We start from the raw sequence: 26,022 nt of genomic DNA on the forward strand, positions 1-26,022 counted from the left end.
GGTACCAAGATATGAGGAATCTGAAGTAATTTCTTACGAATAGTCAACAGAACTGAAAAGGTTTATCTTACATAAAATTGTCTTCAAGTACCCGCAGCAATGTTGTTACCAGTAGTTGGGAATCTGGGCCAGTTGATTCCAGATTCTTGAACTCTAAGTCAAAAACTTGAAATAAAGACTCACACAGACTGCAAAGGTAGCAAGGAAGCTGTATTCAAAGTCAAACTATAGAACAGGTCAGAACATACCACGGGGGAACAACAGGCCACAAGAGTGAAGATACACAAGGGCCCAAGCTCCCATTACTGTTTGGAGATTCCTTTTAAAAAAAAAAAAAAAAAAAACAAAACATTTTCCCCCTTCATTTTACATACTGACCACAGTTTCCCCTCCCTCCTCACCTCCTATTCCCTCCCCCCCCTCCCGACTCCCATCTACCCCCTTCCCCACCCACTCACTTCTCCATTCAGAAAGGGGCAGGCCTCCCAGGGGCTTGAACATAGCATAGCACTTTAGGTTGAGGTAGGAGTGAGCATAAAGGCTGGGTAAGGTAACCCAGCAGGGAGAACAAGTTCCCAAAAGCCAGCTAAAGTGCCACGGACAGGTCCTGATCTCACTGCTAGGAGCCTTACAAACAGATTTCTTTCAAGAGAAGTATGGTTACTAAGGGGAACAGTGCCATTATTTTCTGTTTTGTTTGATAGAGGTCATATAAATAATTCTACTGTGTATGTCCTTTTTTATTATGCACCTAATTTTAATCAAATGCACACCCAATTATGTAGACATAAAATAGTAAATAGGGGATTATCATTAAAAGTTCACCTGAGGACACAGTTTTATTGGGCATTTACCCAAACTAGTTCAGGCTGGGCTGGTCCTTGTATCTATTGGGACTACATTTGAAGAGAAACTGAGTTTTAACAGTCAAGTGGGGGGGTGGGATTTACTTGATTGTACAGAGAAGACTATGTGGCTCTCTATGAATTGGAGGCCAGCATGGTCTACACAGTAAATTCAAGGCTAGCCAAGACTACATAGTGAGACTCTGTTTCAAAACAAAATTCTTAAGTAATGAATGTAAGAACTCAATGAAAAAAGGCCTTCACCAATTAAAACACTTAGAGACAAGAGACACTTATCTTGATTATATATTTAAAAGAACAAACTATGAGAGATTTATATCAGTAAAGATAATCAAAATGATTAACCTAAAAGGAAAAGGTGAAGTAGGACAATTCAGTCATCAAAAGCCACCAAATTATCCTGTTAACACCAAGTTTTAAACAAAATTAACCTAACAAAATAAGACAACTGATTAAAAGGAAGAAATTCTACTTTAATTCCTGAACATCCATTTGTTCTAGTTTAAAGTTCTTAGACAGATTTTGACTCATGATCTTTCACTTGCTAAAACCAGAATGCCAAATGGTTGAAGGGAAGAAACCCAATCAATTTAAATGTGACTGTCACTTGAAGAGTTGCTGCTATCATAAGCAATATACTTCTCTACAGGCAGACAGAACTAGAGTGGGAAGGGAAACCAAGACCTAAATTCATCATCTCATAATGATGGCCAACATTTCCTATTATTTTGAGGCATTTTTCTAAAAATTAACCTATTAATTTTTTTAGATGGAGTATCAAAATTTTGCTTAGGCTGGCTTCAACTCTGTGACTCTTGTGACTCCATGGTCAGCTGGATAATGGATATGAATCACCACACCCCACCCGAGGAATTTTCAAACTGTCAAAAATCCATTTAGAGTTAAAATTTAAAAACAGTATTTAGAATTTTGCAACAGGTATAATTTCAGCTGATTAAAAAAAATTTCTTCTTGTTTAACTTAGGTATTAAGTAAGCTGAAATATTGAAGTTATCTACTTCTGAGTTTGTCCTGGAAATGGTACATCTTACTATTTTACTTTATTAATGTACAATGGATGCAGAATAAATTCACACAAAGTGTAACTGGATGAAGCCTGCCTTGTGCATGTAACTGTGAAACTGGCACCACACTCAAGATGATGAAGAAACCTATTCTCTTCCAAAGTTTTTCATGTTCCTTTGTGAATCCTTCCTTCTCTTCTCCCTTACCACTCCCACACCAATCAATATTCTGCTTCTTGTTAAAATAGATGAGCTGACATTTTCCAGAACTAGAATCATACAGTAAACACTCTATATTGTCTGGCTTCTTCATTCAGTACAACTACTTTTAGATTTATCCAACTTCTTATTTGTACTGAAACAGTGTGCACTTTTACTGTGAAGTAGCTCTTTATTTGCATGGATACACCATAATTTTTCAAAACTGCTTGTTGACAGATACTTGGGTTATTTCCAGTTTGGGATCACTTGCTGTACAAGATTTTGAAAGGATATGTCTTATTTTCCCTTGTAAATACCTAGGGCTAGAAGGATGGTTCATGTAGTAGAGAATGTTTTGCTTTCAAAGAAACTGCTCATTTTCTAACATTGTATTATTGATACTGTACTATCAAGTGCCCCTACTCACACTCCCTTGCATTTCCTCCATATTCTTACCAGCATCTGGCATGGCTATCGTCTTTATTCACAACCAGCTTAGTGAGTATGGGAGTATTTCACTGTGGTTGGAATCTGTATTTCCCTAAATACCAATGAAACTGCTCATCTTTTTACATGTTTATTTGCCACTCACTGATCATCTTCACTGAAATGTCTGTTCAATATTTTTGTCTATTTTATAAGGAGGTTGTTTGATTTAAGTTTTTAGAGTTCTTTATATATTTTCTATACCAGACCTTTATCAGATACATGATTAAAACTCTTTTTTCTTTTTTCTCTTTTCTTTTTGGTTTCTTGAGACAGGGTTTCTCTGTGTAGCTTTGCACCTTTCCTGGAACTTGCTCTGTAGACCAGGCTGGCCTCGAACTCAGAGATCCACCTGGCTCTGCCTCCCGAGTGCTGGGATTAAAGGCATGTGCCTCCACTGCCTGACTGATTAAAACTTTTTATCTCAGTGACTTACTGCCTTCATTTTCTTAATGTTTTGAAGAATGGAAATATTTAATCTTGAAACAGTCTAGTTTATAAATGATTTATTTATTGACTGTTCTACGTAAGAACTTTTTAGCTTACTCAAGACCACAGTGAACTTTAGGAAATTAGCTAATTCTGTAGAGGGGGATGCAAGCTCCACAGCACAGGTGGAGGTCAGAGATAACTTGATGGAGTATGCTTCCACATTTATGTGGGTTTGGGGGCTTGAGCTCAGGTCACTAGGTTTAAACCTTTATCTGTTGAGGCGTCTCCCAGCCCTATAGATTTTTAAAAATGTTTTCTTCCTGAAGTTTTATAGTTATAACTTCCTTTGGACTGATTTTTTCCTATATAGTAGTAAGCATTTATTTGAAGTTCATGTTTTTCCTATCTGAGCAGTAAGTGGTTCTAGCATCATTAATTGAGAAGGTCCCCACACCCTGCAAAGTGACAGGTATCTTTGAACCTCTGTCAAAAGTGTGTTACCTGTACACACAGTTTTATTTCTGGGCTCTATTCTGTTTTGGTTATCTTCTTTTCCTTCCTTCCCTCCCTCCCTCTCTCCTTCTTTTCCTTCCTTCCTTTCTCCCTCCCTTCCTTCCTCTTTCTCTTCTTTTTTCATTTTTCAGAGAACAGGTCTTGCTGTGTAGCTAGAGCTGCTCTAATACTTGCAATGTTGACCAGGCTAGCCTTGAACTCGTAGCAAACCTCTTGTTTACACCTTCTGAGTACTGGGATTGCAGGTGTGCAAATTATTCAGAATTCATCTGTTTGTCTTGACACCAAAAACAAAGTGTGCAATCATTACAGCTTATAAGTCTTGAAATCAACTTTGTTCTTCTTCTTCAAAGGTAATCCAACTAGTCTAGTTCCTCTTCATTTCTGAGTTTTAGATCAGATTGCCAATTTCTTATATTAAAAAAAAAAAAAAACCAAGCCCAAACCAAAAAAGCCAGTTGGAATTGGAATTGTAGTTGTGTTGAAGGTGTAGATCAATCTGGAGTTGATCTACACTATACTATAAGTAAATAACTATAAAATAGTAAGTGTTTTGTGTATATTTTCCATATCACAATGCTTCTGCTAGTCTCTGGACTCCCATCTCTCCTCTCAGACACTCCGGTCAGCAAACTAGCTGTCTAGGACTCCCTAGACTATCAGTTCCATTTCTTTGATGTCACATGGGTTGTTCCTCCGTGTGCTGCATCCTGGGAGCTCTGAAGGTAGTCATTTGGGGTGACCTTAGCACATACCTTATTTATTTTCTGTACCTATAAAACCACTGTCCTCCATTGCCAGATGTCCAATGTCCTAAAACTGCTGTTTCATACATTTTGTCCATTATTAAAATTGTTTCAGGGAAGAAGGCAAACTGATCCTTGTTATTTCATCTTCACTGAAGTGGATTCAATATTTATTTCTGTCAAATCTGTCTTTAATGTTAGAAAATTCAAATAAAAATAGGACAAAAACATAACACTGCAACCGTGATACTTGTTATGAATGAGTACAGACAGTAACACCCAAGAAGCCTACAAGAGGATAATTTTAGGGTATTTGTTTAAGTCTTACCTAGATATCTCAGCCTGGGAATTTTTTTCTCCATCAACAGTGAAAGGAGACGCTCCCGTTAGTAGTTCATACATTAGAACACCTAAACTCCACCAGTCAACTGCCTATAAAACAATAATAATTTCACTTTGAAGAATTAGCAACTAAAATATATGTTACAAGAAAAAAGGACCAAAATAAAGTTATATACTTAAAAAATATTTTACCAAAAACATTTCTCATAGCTTTCTGTCCCAGGAGTATTAAGTTAACATATATAAGAGACATTTAGAGAAAAAAAAAAAGCCTACTTATTCCCACAACAGAAAATGCTTTAATGATTTCCTAAACTGGTTAGTTTTACCATTGTTAATTTAAGACAATTTAACTTAAAATTTATTTTCTAAAAGTTTAGGTAGGTAGAATTTTGAATTTATGATCTGGTGGGGGGGGGAGTACCAACTAGCATTTTTATAAAGCATTCATGTTCAAAGAACAAGAGAGAATTCCTTAAACTCAAAGGCAAAAATGTAAAAATCTAACACAAGGGTGTTACTTTTTAAACAGTCCCCTAAAAACCAATTTCTCTTACAGAATGTGTCTATGTATTCACACGAATGGGGAAGTTTAAAATAATAGAAAGTAAAATGTACTCAACTGGAAACCTATTTATAAAAACCATTATCTGAACAATAAATATTCAAGAGACAATATTTTTTGGCTAATTATATCATGGATCTTAGTCATGCAGAAATTCTAGGTGTAAAACAAGGTTTTCTTATTTGAAAATTAAAGCTTTAGTAGTTAATTTTCAAAATCTAAGTTATAAATTCCTATTGAATCACACAATAGCTTTAAATTATACCATAAAGCAAACTAAACCAGCATTTCAACTCCTGAATTCATATAAGCAGTTCCAATGCCAGCTGAGTCTGCCCTCAGAATGTTCTGCACTGGACATGAAACCATGCTGTTTGGCTAATACAGACCTGAGATCAGATTCTAGCCATGGGCCAGTATATCCAAACCTGGGGAATGGGATTGATCGATATAGGACAGGTCATCCAAAAGAAGACCAAGCATTCATCATTCATCCCAGATACTGGAATCGTTTATGTGGTGTTTTGAAAGGGGATAAAGGAGAGGAGAACAATAAGGACAAGCCAGCCAGAATTCATTTAGAGAATGTTATTGTTAAATCAAAAGTGATAGGAAAGTATTACCCTTTAATACGGGATAAGAAAATGGCCTAGATCTTGTAACGACTTAGAGCCGACAGCTTCTTTATTATTTTCATTGGCATTTATACAGGGGAGAGAGGAGGGGGAAAAAAAGGAAAGAAAAGAAACAAAGAAAGAAAGCAAGAAAAAAAATCGAGCTCTTTAAAGGGTTAGGAAAACAAACTATATTTTAACCGTAGAATTTTCCTTAAATGAAAATTTAAAAGGTTATGAAAAATGCGATTTCTGTTGGATAATAATCAACAAAGTCATCAATATCTTTGTGAAGTTAAAGGCAGAAACTGGGAATAAAATGTGAGTAGTTTTCTTTTTCAGTGGTCTCTCAACATCTTGGCAGGACTTATTAACCAAAGGTGGCAAACACAACCACCATCTGTTTCTTGAAGAACTTAAAGAATTTAACCATACTAATAAAGCTCTGTCCAAAATCTTTCTCCATGATGCAGAGAGGAGCCATATACACAGCTTAGTTATTCAGTCACACCTTTGTATTATACTTAGTTCAAATGTGTCTAACACAAAAAGAATGAGTTTTTTTTTAAATGATACTTAAGTAGTAAGCACCATGATTGGTACTTTGTTCACACTCATAGGCTCTTCCAAAGAAAATAAAATGTAAAATTATTTAATGAATAACTTCAAGGTTTCAACTTTAACAAGAATGTTACTCTACAAAAGATCTTCATAAATAAAACCTTAAAAGGAAAACCCAAAATGTCTTAACTTTTGTTAAAACAAAATGTGAAAACTCATAGTGTGTTCCAGTACACAAAGCAGAGAAACAAATGAAGGTAAGAAGTAACAGAGAGATGCTCTGTTTAAAGTCTGCACTGGAAGTTATTAACTGGGATTCACTCTTCCTGCACAATTTACAGAAATACACAAAGTAGTATCAAAAGTAGAACATACCTTGTCATGTCCTGAATCACCCCCTCTGACAATATCTGGTGCCATGTATTCAATAGTTCCACAAAAAGAATATGCTCTTTCAGTCTTGAACAAACAAACAAAAAGGGGATTTGATTTCAAGCTAGCATGACAAGTAATGCATGTCAGTGTTGAGTTACAGCAGCAGTAGCAGTGGTATAATCTGCCCGACAGACCCTCTGTACCATGGTAAACCTCTACCTCCTCAGGAGGCTATTGGGCAAACATCTGAGACAGACTTCTCATGCCTGAAACACTACTGTCATCCATCAACCCACTCACAAATTAATCCATTTAATGCTCCTTTTTTTTTTTTTTGGTTTTTCAAGACACGGTTTCTCTGTGTAGCTTTGCGCCTTTCCTGGAACTCACTTGGTAGCCCAGGCTGGCCTCGAACTCACAAAGATCCGCCTGCCTCTGCCTCCCAAGTGCTGGGATTAAAGGCATCCCCCTCCACCACCCGGCTCTAATGCTTCTCTTTTGTTGTTGTTCTTGGTGAATGCATATTTCAGTTACTAGTTTCTTTAATCACTCTTTCTTAGGAATGGAAATAGTCCTAGTAGGGTAACATGAACTAACATTTAGTAACTGAGGGCTTTTATTTCCAGATATGCAAAATTGGGAAAACATCAGAAAATTTAAAGGAAGGCCAAAGGCCAATGAATATAGCAACCAAAATAGGAAAATAGGGTGAAAACACCTCTTCCCCCATCACTGGCACTGTTAATGGCTTATTTAAATGATGAACAAAATTGTCTTGGGAAAACAATGGTCTCCTAATGACAGCTGCTGATTTTTGAAATAAAACTTTTAAAAAATCAAAAAGGTTAATTTAATATATCAGTCTCAAAGTTAGTTTTAAAAACCTAAGAAAAATTTAAAATGACCAATAAATCATCCCAATGTAATAAAAGAGAGAACTAAGATTAATACACTGAGTAAGGAAATTTTTTTATATAATTATATATTACACATTTATACAGCCATATCTAAATTTAAGAGCACTTTGGTGGCATTAAAATATTTCACAAATGACAACTGTGGTGGTATACACACATATTTAGTCTCAGCATTCAGGAGGCAGAGGCAGGTGGAGCTCTTGAGTTTGGGCCAGTCTGGTCTACCTAGTGACTTCAGGCCAGCCACAGTTATATAGTGAGATGCTGTCTAAAAATAAAATAAAATAAATCTATTTTTACAAAACTTTCTTAGGTGAAAGATCTCTGATTTATACTTTATTCCCCCATCAACAAGGTTTCAAGGAAAATAAGCACTCCTTTTTATTTACCAATTTTAACTGTGACAAACGCATACTGTTGGGGCTGTGACACCAAAGGGACAGAAGACAAATTTTACTGAGGTTAAACAAATCCACGGAAACAATGCTTTAAAACATTATGAATTAAACTATCATAATATACATACACACAAAGATAAAGTTTAATATGGTTTATGATTTACTTCGTTCCTTCTATATTCTATGGACATTGAAATATTATTTCCCCTAGGAACTAAAAGAAGTAATTCAGGTATGGGCCAATAGGGAATTTTTGTTGTTGTTAGTTGGCAGAACTGTGTTTTTGAATAGCCACTGTACCACTGAACACATGCCACATCTTTCTGCTTCATCATTTCAGGACCAAATGCTAATACAGAGACTACCAAAAAGATTAGCATTAAATAAAGTTACTTTCACCCAAGTTTGTGTACAAAAGGCCGAAATTTTAAATATTTCATCACACAGAAAAATAAACATTAGGATGTATTCATCAGATTATTAAAAATACTTCAAAACTCATTTCTAAAAAGCTCCTTAAAACTAAACTGTTTTTAAGTTAATATAATATTAAGCTATAGCTCTTTTTGAACACAAAGCAAAAAACATTTCATAGCCAATCTCCAGAAACATATGAAAATTAAATCACTTGATAACTCCTTTAAAAAAGTTTTAAATTTTTGTGTATGAGTTTTTGCCTGCATGTATGTTTATATACCACATTGATGTCTGGAGCCTGTGGAGGCCAGAGGAGGGCACTGGACCCTTAAAACTGGAGTTACAGAAGACTGTGAGCCACCACATGGGTACTAAGCATCCAACCAGGTTCTCTACAAGAGCAGCAAGTGCTCTGAACCATAGACACATCTCTCCAACTTCATTTAATATTATTTTAAAAGATGTTATGAAGACATCTCTAAAACACCAAATGCCAAATCAAGTTTTAGAACACTGAAAAAAAATCTCTAAACTTAATGAGTAAAAATTTGATGAGTTTAGAGGTATTGTTTTATTGACTTTTGCTTAGAAAACTAGTCTTGTGGGAAAATCTAATAAAACTTTCTTCTCCATTTATAGGTGGCTTTGCTTCACGTATTTTGAAACTGATTTCAAATGCTGATTTCCTTCCCAGTGTAAGACAATAAAAATCAAATCTTAAGTTGATAAAAAGTTCAAATGGGGCTGGTAAGATGATTAGTAAATAAGGGCAACTGCCAGCAAGCCTGATGACCTGAGTTTGATACCTAGAATCCACATAGTGGAGAGAACTGACTCCTGAAAGTTGTCCCCTCCACATGTGCACCGTGGCATGTGTGTCCAGACATGCATACACATACAATGAATAAAGATAGAAAATTTCCAAATTAAAAATCTTGAAAATCTAGATTTTCTTGTCTAGAACACTAGATACTTGTAACTTTGATTTTAAAAGTATATAAAATATATGTATTGGTTAATGCCAGAAAGATGTGATAATCACTAGCAGTCATTTATTTTTTTACCGGAAATAGAATTATATCACTTTCTATTATCCTTTTCTTCCTTCTGGCACCTCCCAGATATGCATTCAAACCCCTCATGCTTCCTCACTTCCAAGTTGGAAGCTTCTTTTTCTTTGATTATTATTGTTAAGTATGTATTTTTGTGTACAAATATATATAAATACAACCTAGTAAGTACCTTCTTGTTGTTTGTATGTATATGGTTTCAAGGCCGACCACTCTACATTGGGCAAACAATAAGGGGGCTCATCCCTATAAAAGTCTATACTATATTCTAAGTCATGTTTTATTTACCTAAAAGTGTACTATATATCTCATTTCTTTATTGTCTGAAAATCAACTTCTAAATAATGCATGTATCACCAAAGACAAAATGACTATTATGAGTTTTTTTTCTTTCTTTCTTTGTTTTTTGAGACAGGATTTCTCTGTGTAGCTTTGGCGCCTTTCCTAGAACTCATTCTGTAGCCCAGGCTGGCCTCGAACTCACAGAGATCTGCCTGCCTCTACCTTCTGAGTACTGAGATTAAAGGCGTGCACCACCACTGCCCAGCTGACTATGAGTTTTAAAACAGTAAAAATAATAGAAATCAGAACTTGAGAGAGATAACTAATAGCTGTTTCTAAAAATTCTTATTTGTTATTTTTTAAAAAAAACAATTATTCATAACTATAAAATTCCAAGCTTTGGAGAAAACATCAAAGAAACTTAAAGAGGATAAAAAGAACAAAAGAACTAATTAAAGAAGTGGCAATCCTTGGGGGACCTAGTAGAGTATGTCTTACAGAAGACTGAGGGTAAAACATGGAAAGACAGATTGTAAATTGTTAATATTGGTAATGTAAAAGTAGACAGTACAGGAGTTATACCAGAAATCAAAAACATACAGAAATTCTATGAACAAATGGAGGCCAAAGAATTTTAGACATAATGTATTTTATATAAAATTACAACAACTCACCAAAACTAATTCAAGGTCTAAATATACCTATGTGTTTATATATGTCTTTGAGCTACCTGTCATGAAAACAGGAAACAGATAACCATGGGCCATCCTAGTTGTGGGAATGCATTCATTCAAACTTAGAGAAGTTTGTAAACTTCTGTGTTAAAACAAAAACTGTAAAACTATTACAAATGCATTTTATTGTATCAAAATGTTGATACCAAAATCAGAAAATGCAATATTACAAAAGAAAATTATTCATCAATTTAAATAATAACATTTCTAACAAATAATAATATAAAAAGCCAATGAATAAAGAAATTCATGAAAAGTAAAGTTTGTTCAAGAACTGAAAGATGCTCTACCATGAAAAAACAAGCCTTCCAGAAACTAATAATGAAGTTTATCTATCAAAAACATAAATATTGGGCCTGAAAAGATGGCCCAGAGGTTAATAGCACTGGCTGTTTTTGCACAAGTACCTGGTTTGGTTCCTAGCACCCACATGATGGCTCACAACCATCTGGAACTCCTGTTCCAAGGGATTTGACTCTGCTGGCTTCTGTGAGCACCAGACACACATGTGGTACACATACTATTCCCAAACACACAGGAACTAAAAGTCATGAAAATAAAAAAGAAACAACCATTGCTACTTATAAGCTGTGGCTCTTTCGTGTGTGTGTGTGTGTGTGTGTGTGTGTGTGTGTGTGTGTGTGTTCATGTGTCTGCATATATGGAGGTCATAGGTCAACTCCAATGTCATTCTCAGTAACTGTCTATGTTGACTTTTTACATAATTTTTTACTTTTTGAGATTATAACAGAACTACATCATTTCCCCATTCCCTTTCCTCCCTCCAATCCCTCTCATGCACACCCCACTCTTTCAAATTCATGGACTTGTAACTGTAGTTATATGTGTATACGTATGTGTGTGTCTCTCTCATACTCTTGAATATATAAATACAACCTGCTCAGTCTGTATAGTGATACTTGTATGTATATGTTTCCAGGGCTGGCCATTTGGTATTAGATAACCAATTGGGTGTGCTCTTCTCTGGAAAGCACCCTTCCCCCAGCATTCCTTAGTTCATTGTCTGGATGTGAGCTTTCCCTCTTCCACATTAGCATGTCTACTGGTGTTGTCCCTGTTCAGAACATGTTTAGGCTACCATGATTTTTGATGCAGTCTCTCTCCATGGGACCCAGAGCTCACCTATTAGGGTAGGCTGGATGATCAGTGAGCTCCAAGGATCATCCTGTCTTCTCCCCAGCACTGGGATTACAGCACGCTCAGTGTTTGTGGGTGCTGGGGATTGAACTCAGGTCCTCATGCTAGCACAGTAAGTACTTTACCTCCTGAGCTATCTTTTTAGCTCCAACTTATTCTTTTAATATGGTTAGCTACATAAACTACCTGAGTGAATCTCTAATGTATAGAATTATGCAATAATTCCCGAGTTTCAGGCTGATCCTCAAAGCTCACAGCCAGCCAACCTAGAAGAATTGAAGAGCTCCAGGTTCAGTGTCAAAAAAAGTGAAGAATTAGAGGAAGACACCTGACATCAACATCTGGCCTCTATAAACACATGCATACATATGAACATGTACCTGCATGTATATGTGCACACACACGCCCACCCCAACCCCTACATGCAAATGCACACACAAAATCAATTTAGAATATACCATTTATGCACATCTTAAAAATGCAAGATAATAGTTTGCATTGTTTATGGGCATACACAAAGGAAAGCTAGTTACAAAGATAAGTTAAATTGAATCCCCCACTCACTCTTCACATGCATTTATACAGCTAAGAGGCCGCACAAAAATATATAAGCGGGTTGATCAATTTCATCTGAAATTCATGATCATTAACTTTAACTAGACTTCTATCTGAGCAACAAAACCAGCCATTTTTCTAATCCATTTATTTTACACGTTCAATATCTCCATTCCTTTCCTTATTCTCAGTGAGAAAATAAAAGCAATCACAAAGGCCTTCCATAAGCTACCTCTAAGCCTCCAAACATTCTTACACCCAATAATTCATCTTCTCCCTGAATGACTGACCTTCTCTGGCTAAGATCTACAATACCTTGTACATTTGTTGATATCCATCTCAAGAGTGTTTTAAGTCCTTTCCTTTTTTCCCCTCTCTGTATCATTAGGATATTTATTCCCACTTTGTTTTCAGGGGTATTTTAATTGGCATATGACATTTCTTATTTCTCTTTCTCCCTATCTCTCTCAGACAGGATCATACTCCATAGCCCAGGCTGGCCAGGAACTAATGATCCTCCTGGACTGGACTCACCACACCCAGCCAACTTCTCCCATCTTAAAGTATAGCACCTCAGCCCCTCTCAAATCTGCCCCATTCGTTCTCGGCTGTGCTCTCCACTCATCCTACCTTTCTCCTTCACAGTACCTGAGTTGTGCACAGATGCGATTGTAAGTCTATTCCTGTTCTCTCTCAACTGAGCTAGTGTTCAACCTTCAGCACTCATCTTATTTGGCTTAAGACAACTGACAGCTAATCATTTCTTGCTTGAGACAATTTCCCACTTGGCTTTAAAGGACTGTCTCTTTTCCATACTCTTTTGCAGTTCCCTCTCCTTTGCCTTATTCTCTTAGCATTTAAACAGTTGAGAGTCAGATTTATCTCTTTTATTCTTTTCTATCTTCACTTACTCTGTTATATTCTTATCTATGTTCAAGATTTAAAAAATCACTTACATACAAAATTGGAAGTTATCAAATTTATGTATCTAAACCAGAGTTCTCTCCCAACTTATAATATGAGTAGACACTTGCTTTTCTGTCTCTTGGATCATTCAGATTTAGCTTACTGAACTAAACTGGTTCACCCATCCCAAGACCCGTAACCTCACTCTTTTAGTTGCTCTAGCAACACAACTTAGAGCTATCCTAGATTCTTCAGATTCTCTCATATCCCACATCTTAACTCATAAAAATTTCTGTTAGTCTTATTGTCAAACACACTCCAAATCTACTTCTGATACTACACCCCACTGCCCATGGCTCAAGGCAACATCATCTTTTGCTAGGACTACCTCAAAGCTTCCTTCTCAACTCAATTCCTGTCCCATTCTGAGTTACCACCTGCTGTGGAATAATCCTTTTCTACACCATGAATATGTATTACTCTCATTGGTTAATAAAAAGCTGACAGGCCTGGTAGCTGGGCAGGAAGTTAGGCAAGAAAGTCAAACTGAGAATGCTGGGAAAAAGAAGGGCAGAGTCAAGAGTAACCAGCCAGATGCAGAAGAAGCAAGATGAGAATGCCATATTGAGAAAAAGGTACCAAGCCACATGGCTAAACATAACTGAATTATAGGTTAATTTAAGCGTAAGAGCTAATTAGTAATAAGCCTGAGCTACCAGCTATGCATTTGCAAGTAATATTAAGCCTCCGTGTCAATTACTTGAGAAGTGGCTACTGGGTATTTTGGAGTTGCTGGTGAGACAGAAACTTCTGCCTACAACCAACCATGCCAAGCAGAACCACATTCTAAGACAGCTCTGTTTATGCCATGCTACTCACACTCTAGTGGTACTTAAGTGTCCTTTCCCTATAATCCTTTCATATAGTTACATGTCCTTACCCTCACTACTCTAATCATCCCTTCCATACAACCTACACTGCCTCGTTTCACAAAAACTTGGGCCTTACCTAGAAAACATTTCCCAAGATACCTACAGGGCCCACTCTCACTTCCTTCACACCTCTCTTCTCACATGTCAACTTCTTGATAAAGCACCTCCAGGTCAACCTAGTATGCCCGGATCCTTCCATCTCTTTCCTACTGAATTTGATTCCTTGTAACCTATTACTAATATACTGCATACGTATTTGACTTACACATGTGTTACTGTCTGCTGCCCAGTTTAGAGGAGAAATCGTTGTCTCTTTGGCTCACTGTCAGATCTCTACAACTTGACTGAATAATGTTTGGATCATGGCAGACACTGATTCAATATGTACTGAATATGCAAAAAAAAAGAGGAAATGTTAATAACCAAAAAATGTGAATGCTGAGTTCATACAGTGTTATATTATTTTGCTACTTTTATATGCATACCAAGCCACAGATATGCATACACATATACACACACAATGCAAAAAGAAACACACTACTATTATTCTGCTAAATGGACAAAGCAACAAAACGACTCCTAATGACTTGTTACTACACCCATTGATGAATGCTTTATTCAACCCTCATCATCAAAGCTCCCAGCAGAAGATGGCAATTAACGCATAGAACCACAACCTCTCAACATGCAGAGAATAAGAGTCTTTGGAGTATTTGACTATAAATGTCTATACTACACCCCTCCCCTCAAGGCTCTATTTGGAGGATGGGCAGGAAGAATGTAAGAAAGCCAAGAGCATGGTAGTATGTACCTTTAATTTTAGCACTCAGGAGGCAGAGGTAAGCAGATCTCATGAATTCAAGGCCAGCCTAGTATATATAGCAAGTCTCAGGCCAGTCAACCTCCCCTTCCCATGCCCCAGCCAAAAAGCCAAAAAGCCAAAAAAAAAAAAAAAAAAAAAAAGATTGTAAGAGCCAGAGGGGGTAGAAGTGGATCATTTCAAAGAAACTGCATTTTTTTTTCATACACAACAGGGCAGATGCACATTTGAACTCACAGTGATTGTGACAATATGTACAAGTCCTGCAAAAGCTCAAGGCAGACAGAATCCTAGCATGGAGGAGGGAGAAGGGCACAAAGTCTTTCTCCTGTCAAGGAGCCACTGCATTAACTGAAGCTGGGAGAAGAAAAGTCTATTGCCTTTAATGATGTGGCAGCTGGTATATTAACAGAGCAGGCCCCATGCCCAGGAGGAGTCAGCCAACACACTAATCGGACTCCATGGACTTAAGAGTTGGGGAGAAAAAGGGACCAAGAAAAAAAGGGAGAGAGAACATGAAGTTGGATGGGTAGGGAGATAAGGAAGGATCTGAGAGGAGTTGTGGGAGGAGGATAGCCATGATAAAAAGCAGTAAAACTGCCAAAACTTTAATAAAAACAATGTTTTAAATAAAATAAGTTTACAAAATAAAAATAACAGTATTTTCAATCTTATTATTTCATGGTAAATTCTACTAAATTCCCCTAGTTCAGAGGTTCTCAACCTGGGGATCTCGACCCTTTTAGTAAACCTCTAGCTTCAAAAAAATTTACATTATGATTCATAACCGTAGCAAAATTAGTTATGAAGTAGCAACAAAAATAATTTTATGATTGGGGGTCACCACAACACGAGAAACTGTATTAAAAGGTAGCAGCATTGGGAAGGTTGAGAACCACTGCTCTAGTAAGTCCCTGACACTCAACATAGTTTTAAATAATCTTTTGCTCCTCAGAAAATAAACGAGATAATCTTATACTGATAGATGCACCTCATCCATTCCTGCTGTAACCAGTGGCGCTCTAGTAGTCATGGGAATGCTGGGAATGACAGGAGTGCTTTCCGTCATCCCCAAGGCAGTGGCCAGCCTATTCTCATGGATGTCTGCTTGGCCTCCAATAGCTATCTATCAGAATAAAAACCAAAAGAAGAAAGAAAATAGATAAAACTGACCGCTCAATATTTTTCAAGTAAACGAAAACATTTAACATTATCTAACAAATGGAATATTCAGTACTTAGAAGTTTCTAGGAAAATGATATTTCAGAAGTTTTCCCCGCTTGCTGTCATGTTGTTTATTTTGAATTTGTATTAAAAAAAAAAGTAAAAGGAAAAGGAAAAGAAAGAAACAATATCCTGAGTAAGCATATCAGAACTAGCAAAATCTGCCATAAGAAAAAGTAAAAGGGAACAGTGAAGCCATCTTGTCCCTGCTCTCTGGAGGGAGAGACTTCACAAATGGCTACAATTAAATATTGTAACACTAAAATATTTTATAATATCTTTTTTCTATTGTTATTGTGTTTATTTTGTGTGTATATGTGTGTGGAGGTCAGAGGACAACTCTGTAGAGTCAGTTCTCTCCTTCTGCCATGTGTATCCACAAATCAAACTCAAGTGGTCAGGCTTGGCAGCAAGTGCCTTTACTCGCTGAGCCATCTGCCCAATTTTAATGTTTTTTAAGGTAAGGACAAATGGAGACCCCAGATAAATATTTTGGATTTTAATCCTCTTCCTTTCCCAGCACCTCCAGTCCAATGCTTACCTAAAGAGTAATGATCCACGGTCACTTATTTTGGCAAATGAATGATAGGAGTATTAAGAGAGCCCTAGTAGGCTTTTCAGAAGCATATGCAAATAAAAACCAATCATGAATACATGTTACTACAAATCAATCAAGACAGGAGATAGATTGAAGTAAACACCAACTACCATAGAGAGTTATTATATGATTCTTAATGCAAAAAAGCTTGCATCGATCCTGGTTCTTATCCAGTATGGCGGTTGGAGTGAGAATGTCCCTCTAGGCTCTGGTATTTTAACCTCTGGTCCCCAGTTGGTGACGCTGTTTGAGGAGGTTTAGAAGGAATGGCTTTGCTGGCAGAAGTATGTCAGTGGGGGCGAGCTTTGAGAATTTAAACTCTTGGCCTCCTTCCAGTTTGCTCTCTCTGCTTCACGCTTTCAGTTAAGGATGTGAACTCTCAGCTTCCTGCTCCAGCTGCCATGTCTGATGCTACCATGCCTCCTGCCATGATGGACACCCTTCAGGAACTGCAAGCCAAAATAAACTATTTCTCTTATAACTTGCTTTCAGTTATTATGTTACAGATGAAGAAATTAGGATTCAGGAGGGTTAATAACTAAGTGGCTTTTCAAACAACATTATATTGCTAAAAAGATCCCATCTTCGACACAATAGAATGAATCACTGCACATAAACTTATCAAAGGTTCAAATATTCACTTTTTTTAAAGTCATGCTTTAATGGGCCTTTTCCTTTTAAGTATAAATACCACAGCAGTGGGCTATAACTTATCTATCTCACTTTTAAGTGTTAAAGACTTACTTTTCTTGACTAAAACTTATAATTTTGTCTACCTGCAGATTCTTGTTATGAAAAATTTTAAACACAATATTTATATAGAGAGGAACAACACATGAACATATAATTTTCAACATTATTTCACTGTTCATTAATAAAAAAGACAATTTTGTCAAAGTAATTCATTATCTTCATTTTATCCTATTTTTATTTTTAACTGTCTTATTTCACATTACAATTAACTATGCAATACATAGCAGACTGCTTAACTCAACAAACATTTCTTTTCAAAAGAGATTTATTTATTGTTTTTTTTTTTTTTTTTTTTTGGTTTTTTCGAGACAGGGTTTCTCTGTGTAGCTTTGCGCCTTTCCTGGAACTCACTTGGTAGCCCAGGCTGGCCTCGAACTCACAGAGATCCGCCTGGCTCTGCCTCCCGAGTGCTGGGATTAAAGGCGTGCGCCACCACCGCCCGGCTTATTTATTGTTTTTTAATTTCATATGTATGCATGTTTTGCTTATTTGTATGCGTACACCTGTGTGTTCCTTGGTACCCATGGAAGCCAGAGAGACCATCGGATCCCTTGGGACTAGAGATATAGACAGTTGTGAGCTACTATGTGGGTGCTGCAGACAGAACTCAGGTCCTCTGGAAGAGGAGAAAATGCTCCTAACTACTGAGTCACTTCTCCAGCCTTCAACTAACATTTCTTTTTGTTGTTGTTTCCTGCCTCTGCCTTCTGAGTGCTGGGATTAAAGGCGTGTGCCATCAGTGCTCAGCCCAACAAACATTTCTTAACTATTAAAGCTACTCTTGTGGAAGACACAACCTTGTCTGTAGGGACTTTCTTTTACTTTCAGAATCCCAAGGGATTTACCAATTTTATAGCTGAGAAAAAGAACATACCAATAAAAGTATCAAACTGTACAAAGTATATATTATTATAAAATGTTTACATTTACTACAATAAAATTGATTCTGTATATAATTCAAATTAGCAACATCTGTCTAGAAATAATCATGCAGATATTTAACAAATACCTCTAAAATATACGTTCACGATTTGTTAAGGTCACCATCCTGTTTCTAGAGTCCATTTTAATTCTTAGCATATAAGAGGTACTTAATATCATTTGAAAATAAAGAGACGAATATGCTATAACCAGACACATCTAACATACATAAAGAGTAAGTTGCTAAAAATTAAATGTAAGTACATTTTCCAGATCAAGTGAGGCCAGAATTTACAGATACTGAAGCAGAAGCAGACCTCGGTGAGAGAGAGTCTGTTCAATTTTGGCCATGCAGAGTTTGAGAAGCCTAGGAGGAGTCAAACACAACACTGTAGGCAGAGTTAGTATTTGAGCCCAGAAGAGAGATCAGAGTTAGCAGCATATATTTGAACATGTATGACATATGAGGAGAGAGGACAGGCTAACAAGACCTGAGACTGAGCTAAGGAGAAGCCTGGGGTAGTGGAAGAAGAGCCTGCAGAAGAGAGTGAGAATAAGTCGGGGCTGGCGGTATCCCAGCTCCAAGGTAAAAGGTAATTTATTGTTCAGTACTCTAGGGCAAATAAGGAAGACAAGGGAGGGAACATACTAAAAGTAGAGTGATATGGGCTAAACAGCTTCAGCCAATTGGCAGGGAGGTGTAAGACAAACTGGAGATTCAGGAGTGTTGACATGTGTGTAAGCAGAGGCAGTATACAGACATACCGACACAGGAAAAGAGCAAATTAGCCAGAGAGAAGATGAGACATCCAGGGATATTTTGTTTGTTTTGTTTTTTTAAGTCAGTCCATTTGTCCGTCATCTCCCAATTTTTAAATTTTTATAATAGAAGCTACTAGGTATACGTCAATGATGGCAGTAAAACCAAAGTGTAAATGGAAGAGTGTAAGATGAGACAGACACTGACAGACACTCAGGCTAAAGGACTAGGGTAAAAATTTACTTGCTCCTACCAAGACTATGTTTTGGTGTAAGAGACTTCGGCTGACACATAAAACCATACAAGAAACCTAGAAAGAAATGCTAACCCCAACAGAACAACCTCAAGGGTATCTGTTAAATGGGAAGGGTCCAGGTCAGGTCACTTGTTAAACAGGTGCTGCGTGCAGCTGGGGACAAAATGGCCATTAGATCAAGTTTTAGGAGACTCCAGAAAAGAGAATTCTTATCTACCCCTGAGAGTAAAAGCTCAAGTCTAGCCCGACAATATGGCCTTTAAGGCAATAAGAAAGAATAAGTTAAAAGAACCCAAGAGTGAAATGTTCTGTCAAAATACAGTTGCCTGTAGTCAGTGAAAAAATTAGCTTATCAATGACTTAGTTCTGCTTTATCCTGAATTCTAACAATTTTGCAGAAAACACAGCGAGTGATTCTTTTCAGCTTTGTGTTTAGCCTAATATTTAGCACATCAAAGGGCCCTCAACAAACACAGATAGAGTGAATGAGCAAATGCATGTGTGTATCCATGGAGAGAGGAAAGTAATCATTAGGTCTGTTAGGGGATAGCCCACACCACTACATGCTAAGGACCCCTTGGCAGTCTGGTGAGATATTTTAAACATGTCACTTCAAAAAAAAAACCCCATGTACTGAAATATATTATAAAAATAACCACAAAATTGAGACACTATCACAGACATGCTTCTGTGGCACAGCCTCAGCATATCAGGTTACAGGCTCTTCTGCAGAGAAAGGTTATCTGGGAAGGTCCACTTTCAAAAGCCCTAAATGACAGCATCTGTCAACTTTCTAAAAGGTTTATTTACTTTGTAATTTATGTGTATGGGTTTTCTACCCACACATATGTAGGTGAACCACATGTATCCCATGTTTGGTGCCTGTCTGAGCTCAAAAGAGAGTATCATATTCCCTGGAACTGGAGTTACAGAAGATTGTGAGCTGCCATGTAGGTACTGGGAACTGTATTCAGTCCTCTGCAAGAACAGAAAGTGCTCTTAATACTGAGCCATCTCTCTAGCCTCGTTGACCAACTTTTTGTTCTTGGTTTCTCAGGGGCAATCCTCCATACTTCTAAGGCACTACTGTGCTCATGGTGAGGTGCTGGGAACAGGCCATGGGCCCTGCCAATACAGGGTGTCACTTTCTGCTTTCTCCACTGATTTCCACATGGCATCCTCACTCTCAACTGTGCCTTGAATACAGGATGTCTGACCTTTACCTTCTTCCTTGAAGGTGAAGAAGGCATAGGTACCTAAGTAAACAAAGCTGACATGGGACCTGAGGATATAGGGCCTCATCTTTCTTACCTGACTCCCAAACAATCCTCCTGGACCCTTAACCACTCACACTCTGAGGAACAGCTGGTGACTACAATTCCTGAGCAGTTCTGGGAAGTCAGAGGTACAAAGAAGTCTTCTTTTGAGCCTCTTACCTTACTGGTCTAGGACTCAGTTAAAACTATCACCTTCTCGACCCAAATGTAGTTGCCAGTATCTTCCCTTCCTTTTGAGTGTGTGCACACTTCACTTTTTTACTTTAGTAGGGTTTAGAGAGGAGGCGACAATAAACATGCAATCCTCTACAGTTTACTAAAGTTGCCACTAAAATTTTTATAAACTTTTTTTAAAATGAAAAGCAAACAAACTTGGGAGTAGAGCTGGAGAGACAGCTCTGTGGTTAAGAGTACTTGCTGCTCTTCAGAGGACCCGGCTTCAGTCCCAACACCTACAAGGCCACTCAAAACCATCTGAAACTCTGGTTTCAGGGATCTAATGCCCTCACCTGGCCTCTATGGCCACTGCATGCATGTGTGCACAGACACACATGCAGAAAAACACCTATACACAAGAAGACTAAATTTAAAAAAAAATCAACCTTGGAAGCAAATTTCTCAAAATACATCTCATCTATTTTATAACTATGATTTTATATCTAAGAAAATTCACAGCTACAATCACAGTGTCATAAAGGCAAAGGTCTTCCGTGTTTTATTTCTCATTGCACTATCTAGCTTAGAGGTGATCAGTAAATACACACTGAATAAGTAAACAAAGTTAATATAACTATGATAAAAAAAATTAGGACATTTGGTCTTTATGCTAGAGGTATCTGGGAGGAGGAGCCTCAACTGAGAAAATGCTCCTAACAAATTGCCTGTAGGAAGTCTGTATGGCATTTTCTTGATTAATGATTAATGTGAGAGGGCCCAGTCCATGGGGGTGGGGTACCAACCATAGGCAAGTGGTCCTGTGTTGTATAAGAAAGTAGACTGAGCAAACCATGAGGAGCAAATCAGTAAACTGCACCCCCTTATGGCTTCTGCTTCAGTTGTTGTCTCCAGGTTCCTGTCCTGACTTCCTTCAGTGATGAAGTATGACCTGAGAGTTGTAAGATAAAATAAACCGTTTTCCTCTCCAAGTTGTGTTTGGTCATAGTGTTTTATTACCACAACAAAAACTCTAAGACTCGCAGGACTGGTTTTGGAAATATTCCAATCAGACATACAGAGAGATTATCCCTTACCTAAAATGCTTGAGACCAAAAGTGTTTGGGATTTCAGACTTTTTTTTTAAAACCTAGATTCTAGCATACTAGCATATATAAAAATGATATCTGGAGGAAAAGACACAATTCTAATTGGAGAATTTATTTAAGTTTAATATACAACATGTCTGCATGTGTGTGTGTGCCTGTGTGCACACACTCATGACAGACAGAGCTTGAATGTAATTCTCAGAGGTATTTTGTGTGGGAAGTGAAGTTTATACACATGGGCCCAGCAGACAACCAGAGTTAGCACTTCTTCAGCCACCATGTGGACAACCTGTGGTTTTATGACATCACTTTCACTCCAGGTTCTAAGTTTATACACAACCACTAAAAAGTCATTCTCTTACATTTTTTCACAGTATGTATTTAGTAATAAAAAATAGGGCATTCCCTTTATGTAGAAAAAAAGCAACCCATGCTGTTAACTAAGCAGCGTAACGGCCTGTCTAGAACCATTGGGTTGGTTGCTTGGAGGTTTAATGGTTATTGGACACTATTTTATTTAAGTTTTGGTGAGAAGACACACCAGCGGCAGTTGACCCATGCTCATTCCTCTGTTCACTGTGCTAGCATGTCATTCAAGCAAGCATTTTCATATGTACTCTTCAGTGACCTAGGATTTTCTCTGCTCATATGGCTACATTTTGAAAAAGCTACTTTGGGGGAAAGCATGTGCCAAAACATTGTTTTTAATAAGAACTTCAGTTGGAGGAACAGCTGTCAAGGAATTAAAACCAAGTTTTCATCCAGTCCAGCTACACTAAAATACTCATTAGCTGCAGGAAAAAAGGTGAACCCAATCAAAAAGAGGTCTCTGGTGATGCAGCTTTCTTGCTAGTACAGTAATAGATTGGTAAGAAATTCATCCCCTCAAACAGCAAGAATGTAACCTTCTCCTACTACAAGCTTACAATCTGTGCAACATACCACCATTTATTTATTTATTGGGGCAACTTTAATTCATTCTGGAGCTATATCACTGGCTATGTGGACAGTGACTTTCTGGGCAATAAAGTCAAAGGGTTACATTTCATCAGTATTACAGACCTGTTTAAGCATCAGCTTTTTCTTAGTGATGATCTTGGCAAATATGGGATGGAATTTTTCTTCTGCTTTATGATAAGCAGCTACTTTATTATCTATCTATCTATCTATCTATCTATCTATCTATCTATCTATCTATCAATCATCTATCATCCATCTGTCCATCATACTATGGATCTATCTATCTATCTATCTATCTATCTATCTATCTATCTATCTATCTATAATCTACCATCCATCTGTCCATCATACTATGGATCAATTATAGATCCTTGCACACATTAGACAAGCACTCTTCCACAGAGCTGTATCTTCAACTCCTTTTTCCTTTTCCTTTGAAACAAGGCCCAACAGTAAGTTGCCTGGTCTGCTCTTGAAGTCACTTTGTTGTCCAGGCAGATCTTGGACCTGAGGTCCTCCTGCTTCAGCCTCCCAAGGAAAGGAAATTATAAGCCTGAGCCATCAGGCCTGGCTATAACTATGAATCTTTAAAACTTAAAACTGTGTCTTCCAACAAGTCTATTGAATACTTATAGTTATTTTAAATTTTAGTTCATCACAACTTGATTGATCAAACCATGAAGTGTCTTGAGTTCACTGTGACAGTAATAGAGCTACTTGCTCAATATTCTCTTACATTTTTATTTTTCCTATGTGTGTACATATGTACATGTGTATATGTGTGTGCACATGAGTAAGAGGACAACCTGAGGGAACTGATTCCCTCCTTCCACTATGTGAGTCCTGGGGATTAAATTCAGGCTGTCAGGTTTGGTAACTGGTACCTTTAGTCATAAGGCACCTTGCTGGACCATTTATCTATTTTTCATTACCTTCTACTTATTACTTGAAATCTTAACAGTTCCGCCTTCTGTTTCCTTAGGTTTGATACAAAGGTCATTCCTACACAATGTTCTTCAGTGAGCCATTCACATGAGCACTGCTGTGCAGCTTCTCCAGGAGTCTGCATTTCCGTGCTAGCAATAAACATAAATGCCTCCTCTTTTTCTTATCAGTTACCACATGAGGATCTGAAGCCCCTCTGGGATTTCCCACATATCTTTACACCACACAACAGAGAATAAATCAAAATTAAAATAAAAATAAAGTGAACAATTTACATAGGCTTTGGCTGCACATGGAGAGAGGGTCATTAAGAACCTGTTCTTGCCGGGCGGTGGTGGCGCACGCCTTTAATCCCAGCACTTGGGAGGCAGAGGCAGGCGGATCTCTGTGAGTTCGAGGCCAGCCTGGTCTCCAAAGCGAGTTCCAGGAAAGGCGCAAAGCTACACAGAGAAACCCTGTCTCGAAAAATAAAAAAAAAAAAAAAAAAAAAAAAAAAGAACCTGTTCTTGTACATGAAGCTGTATGTATCTGATCTTACTACCTTCTATGGGCCAGGGGTCTGCACTGGGGACCTAGGCGTTCAAGCAAAAGATGGATCACAATTGATAATCACTTGTTCCTCAGAGACACCAAATAAACTATATTGTGTGTCTGTGTTTTGACTGTGGCACATCGCATGATGGTAGGTATGGCATTTTTCATTTGTGACATTATGTTGGCACTCAAACTTTTCAGGTTAGGATTGCTCAACCTATACTTAATTTGGAACACAATAATGATGTGCTTTATTCAGTCAAGTCCTGTATTATAAAACTCCTTTTGTTTTAGTTTCTCTGTATAACAACCCTGGCTGTCCTAGAACTTACTTTGTAGACCAGGCTGGCCTCAAACTCACAGAAATCCACCTGCCTCTGCCTCCCAAGTGCTGAGATTAAAGGTTTGCCTCACCACACCTGGCTACAAAACTCTTAATATGATTCTATGTTGTACACCAATAATTTTCTGGATAGAAACAAAATTGGACCCCAAACTAACAATTCTTTTGAATAATTAGTACTTAGAAATAAAACTTTATCATAATTCCTACATAAAAATAATACTTGATTATAATTAGTGCACATACAGCTTTAAATGCAATTGGAGGTATCTGTGATATTAAACAATTCCTTACTAACACTATAAATGTGAGACCTTCTATCCATATCTACAGTCAACACATTAGCTACTACATTTTAATTCAGTCTAAGCAAAGCCTAGCAAGATTATTAAAGTGTTAGATCTAGTAGGTCCTGTCACCCTTCCCAGTGAACTCTGAGGGTCATCACACAGGCCTTAGTTGGTAATTACAATGTATACTAAATGTGTTTCTCTTCAGATTCTTTTTGATTACCACCCAAGCCATTCTCCTCAAGGGTAAAAGGGGTTATTTTAAGTATTAGTTGTACCTGACACATTTTATGGAGAAGCTAAGTGTACAATGTCAAAGTGGAGAAGTCTGTTATATCCCTGAAAGGTTTACTGTGGTTCTAATAGGATGGTCCCATGGTAATTTTAAACTAAAAATCTCAACAATCCATTCATATCCAAACATTCCTTTGAACAAATCTGCACAAAAATCTGTAACCCACATGGTACTACTGTCCTATTAAATGTTTATTGGTAACTAATTTTTCATCCTTGTTTGCATTCTGCTGTAACTAACTTCAAATTAAAATATAATACTCACTTCATCAGCCACAAACTCCTTACTCAGACCAAAATCTGTCAGCACCACATGGCCATTAGAATCAAGTAGAATATTTTCAAGCTTAATGTCCCGGTATATAATCCCCAACTGTAAAAACAAAACAAAACACATTTTAAGATAATTTCCAAATCAATTAAGACAGCATTTATCTACCTTTGAGAAGGTTCCTCTTCAGGATTCTGAGGCTCTTAGCAACTCTGAGAGCAAATGCTCCATCTTGAGGCTCAAATGCTGGCTTTCCCAAAGCTCTCCAAATGTATTTTATTTCTGTGTGATGAGGGTCTATCCCTGGAACCAGCTTCTTTGAGGTCTCCCCACTGACTATTGCCCCCTTCTGTCTCTATTCTCCTTATTTTACACTTACTCTAAATTACCTTCATAGTCCTTCTTGGCCAATTCTTGCC

General features: G+C 37.4%; 1 protein-coding gene across 9 annotated transcripts in view; it reads right to left on the reverse strand.

Annotated features, from left to right (window-relative positions):
- The window catches only part of Rps6ka5 (ribosomal protein S6 kinase A5), a 164,153-nt gene that overhangs the window by 36,165 nt on the left and 101,966 nt on the right, over window positions 1–26,022 (reverse strand). For 8 of the 9 annotated variants that reach the window (XM_076551236.1, XM_076551233.1, XM_076551234.1 and 5 more), the window contains 3 exons: window positions 25,598–25,705; window positions 6,727–6,810; window positions 4,598–4,701 (listed from right to left, as the gene is read on the reverse strand). In XM_076551236.1, the coding sequence (XP_076407351.1) occupies window positions 4,598–4,701; window positions 6,727–6,810; window positions 25,598–25,705 (296 nt within the window). Of the gene's footprint in view, window positions 1–4,597; window positions 4,702–6,726; window positions 6,811–25,597; window positions 25,706–26,022 lie in introns of those variants that run through there. The other variant, XM_076551241.1, reaches the window with a different exon arrangement.

Source organism: Peromyscus maniculatus, chromosome 14, assembly GCF_049852395.1.
Source record: "Peromyscus maniculatus bairdii isolate BWxNUB_F1_BW_parent chromosome 14, HU_Pman_BW_mat_3.1, whole genome shotgun sequence".
Lineage (NCBI taxonomy): Eukaryota > Metazoa > Chordata > Mammalia > Rodentia > Cricetidae > Peromyscus > Peromyscus maniculatus.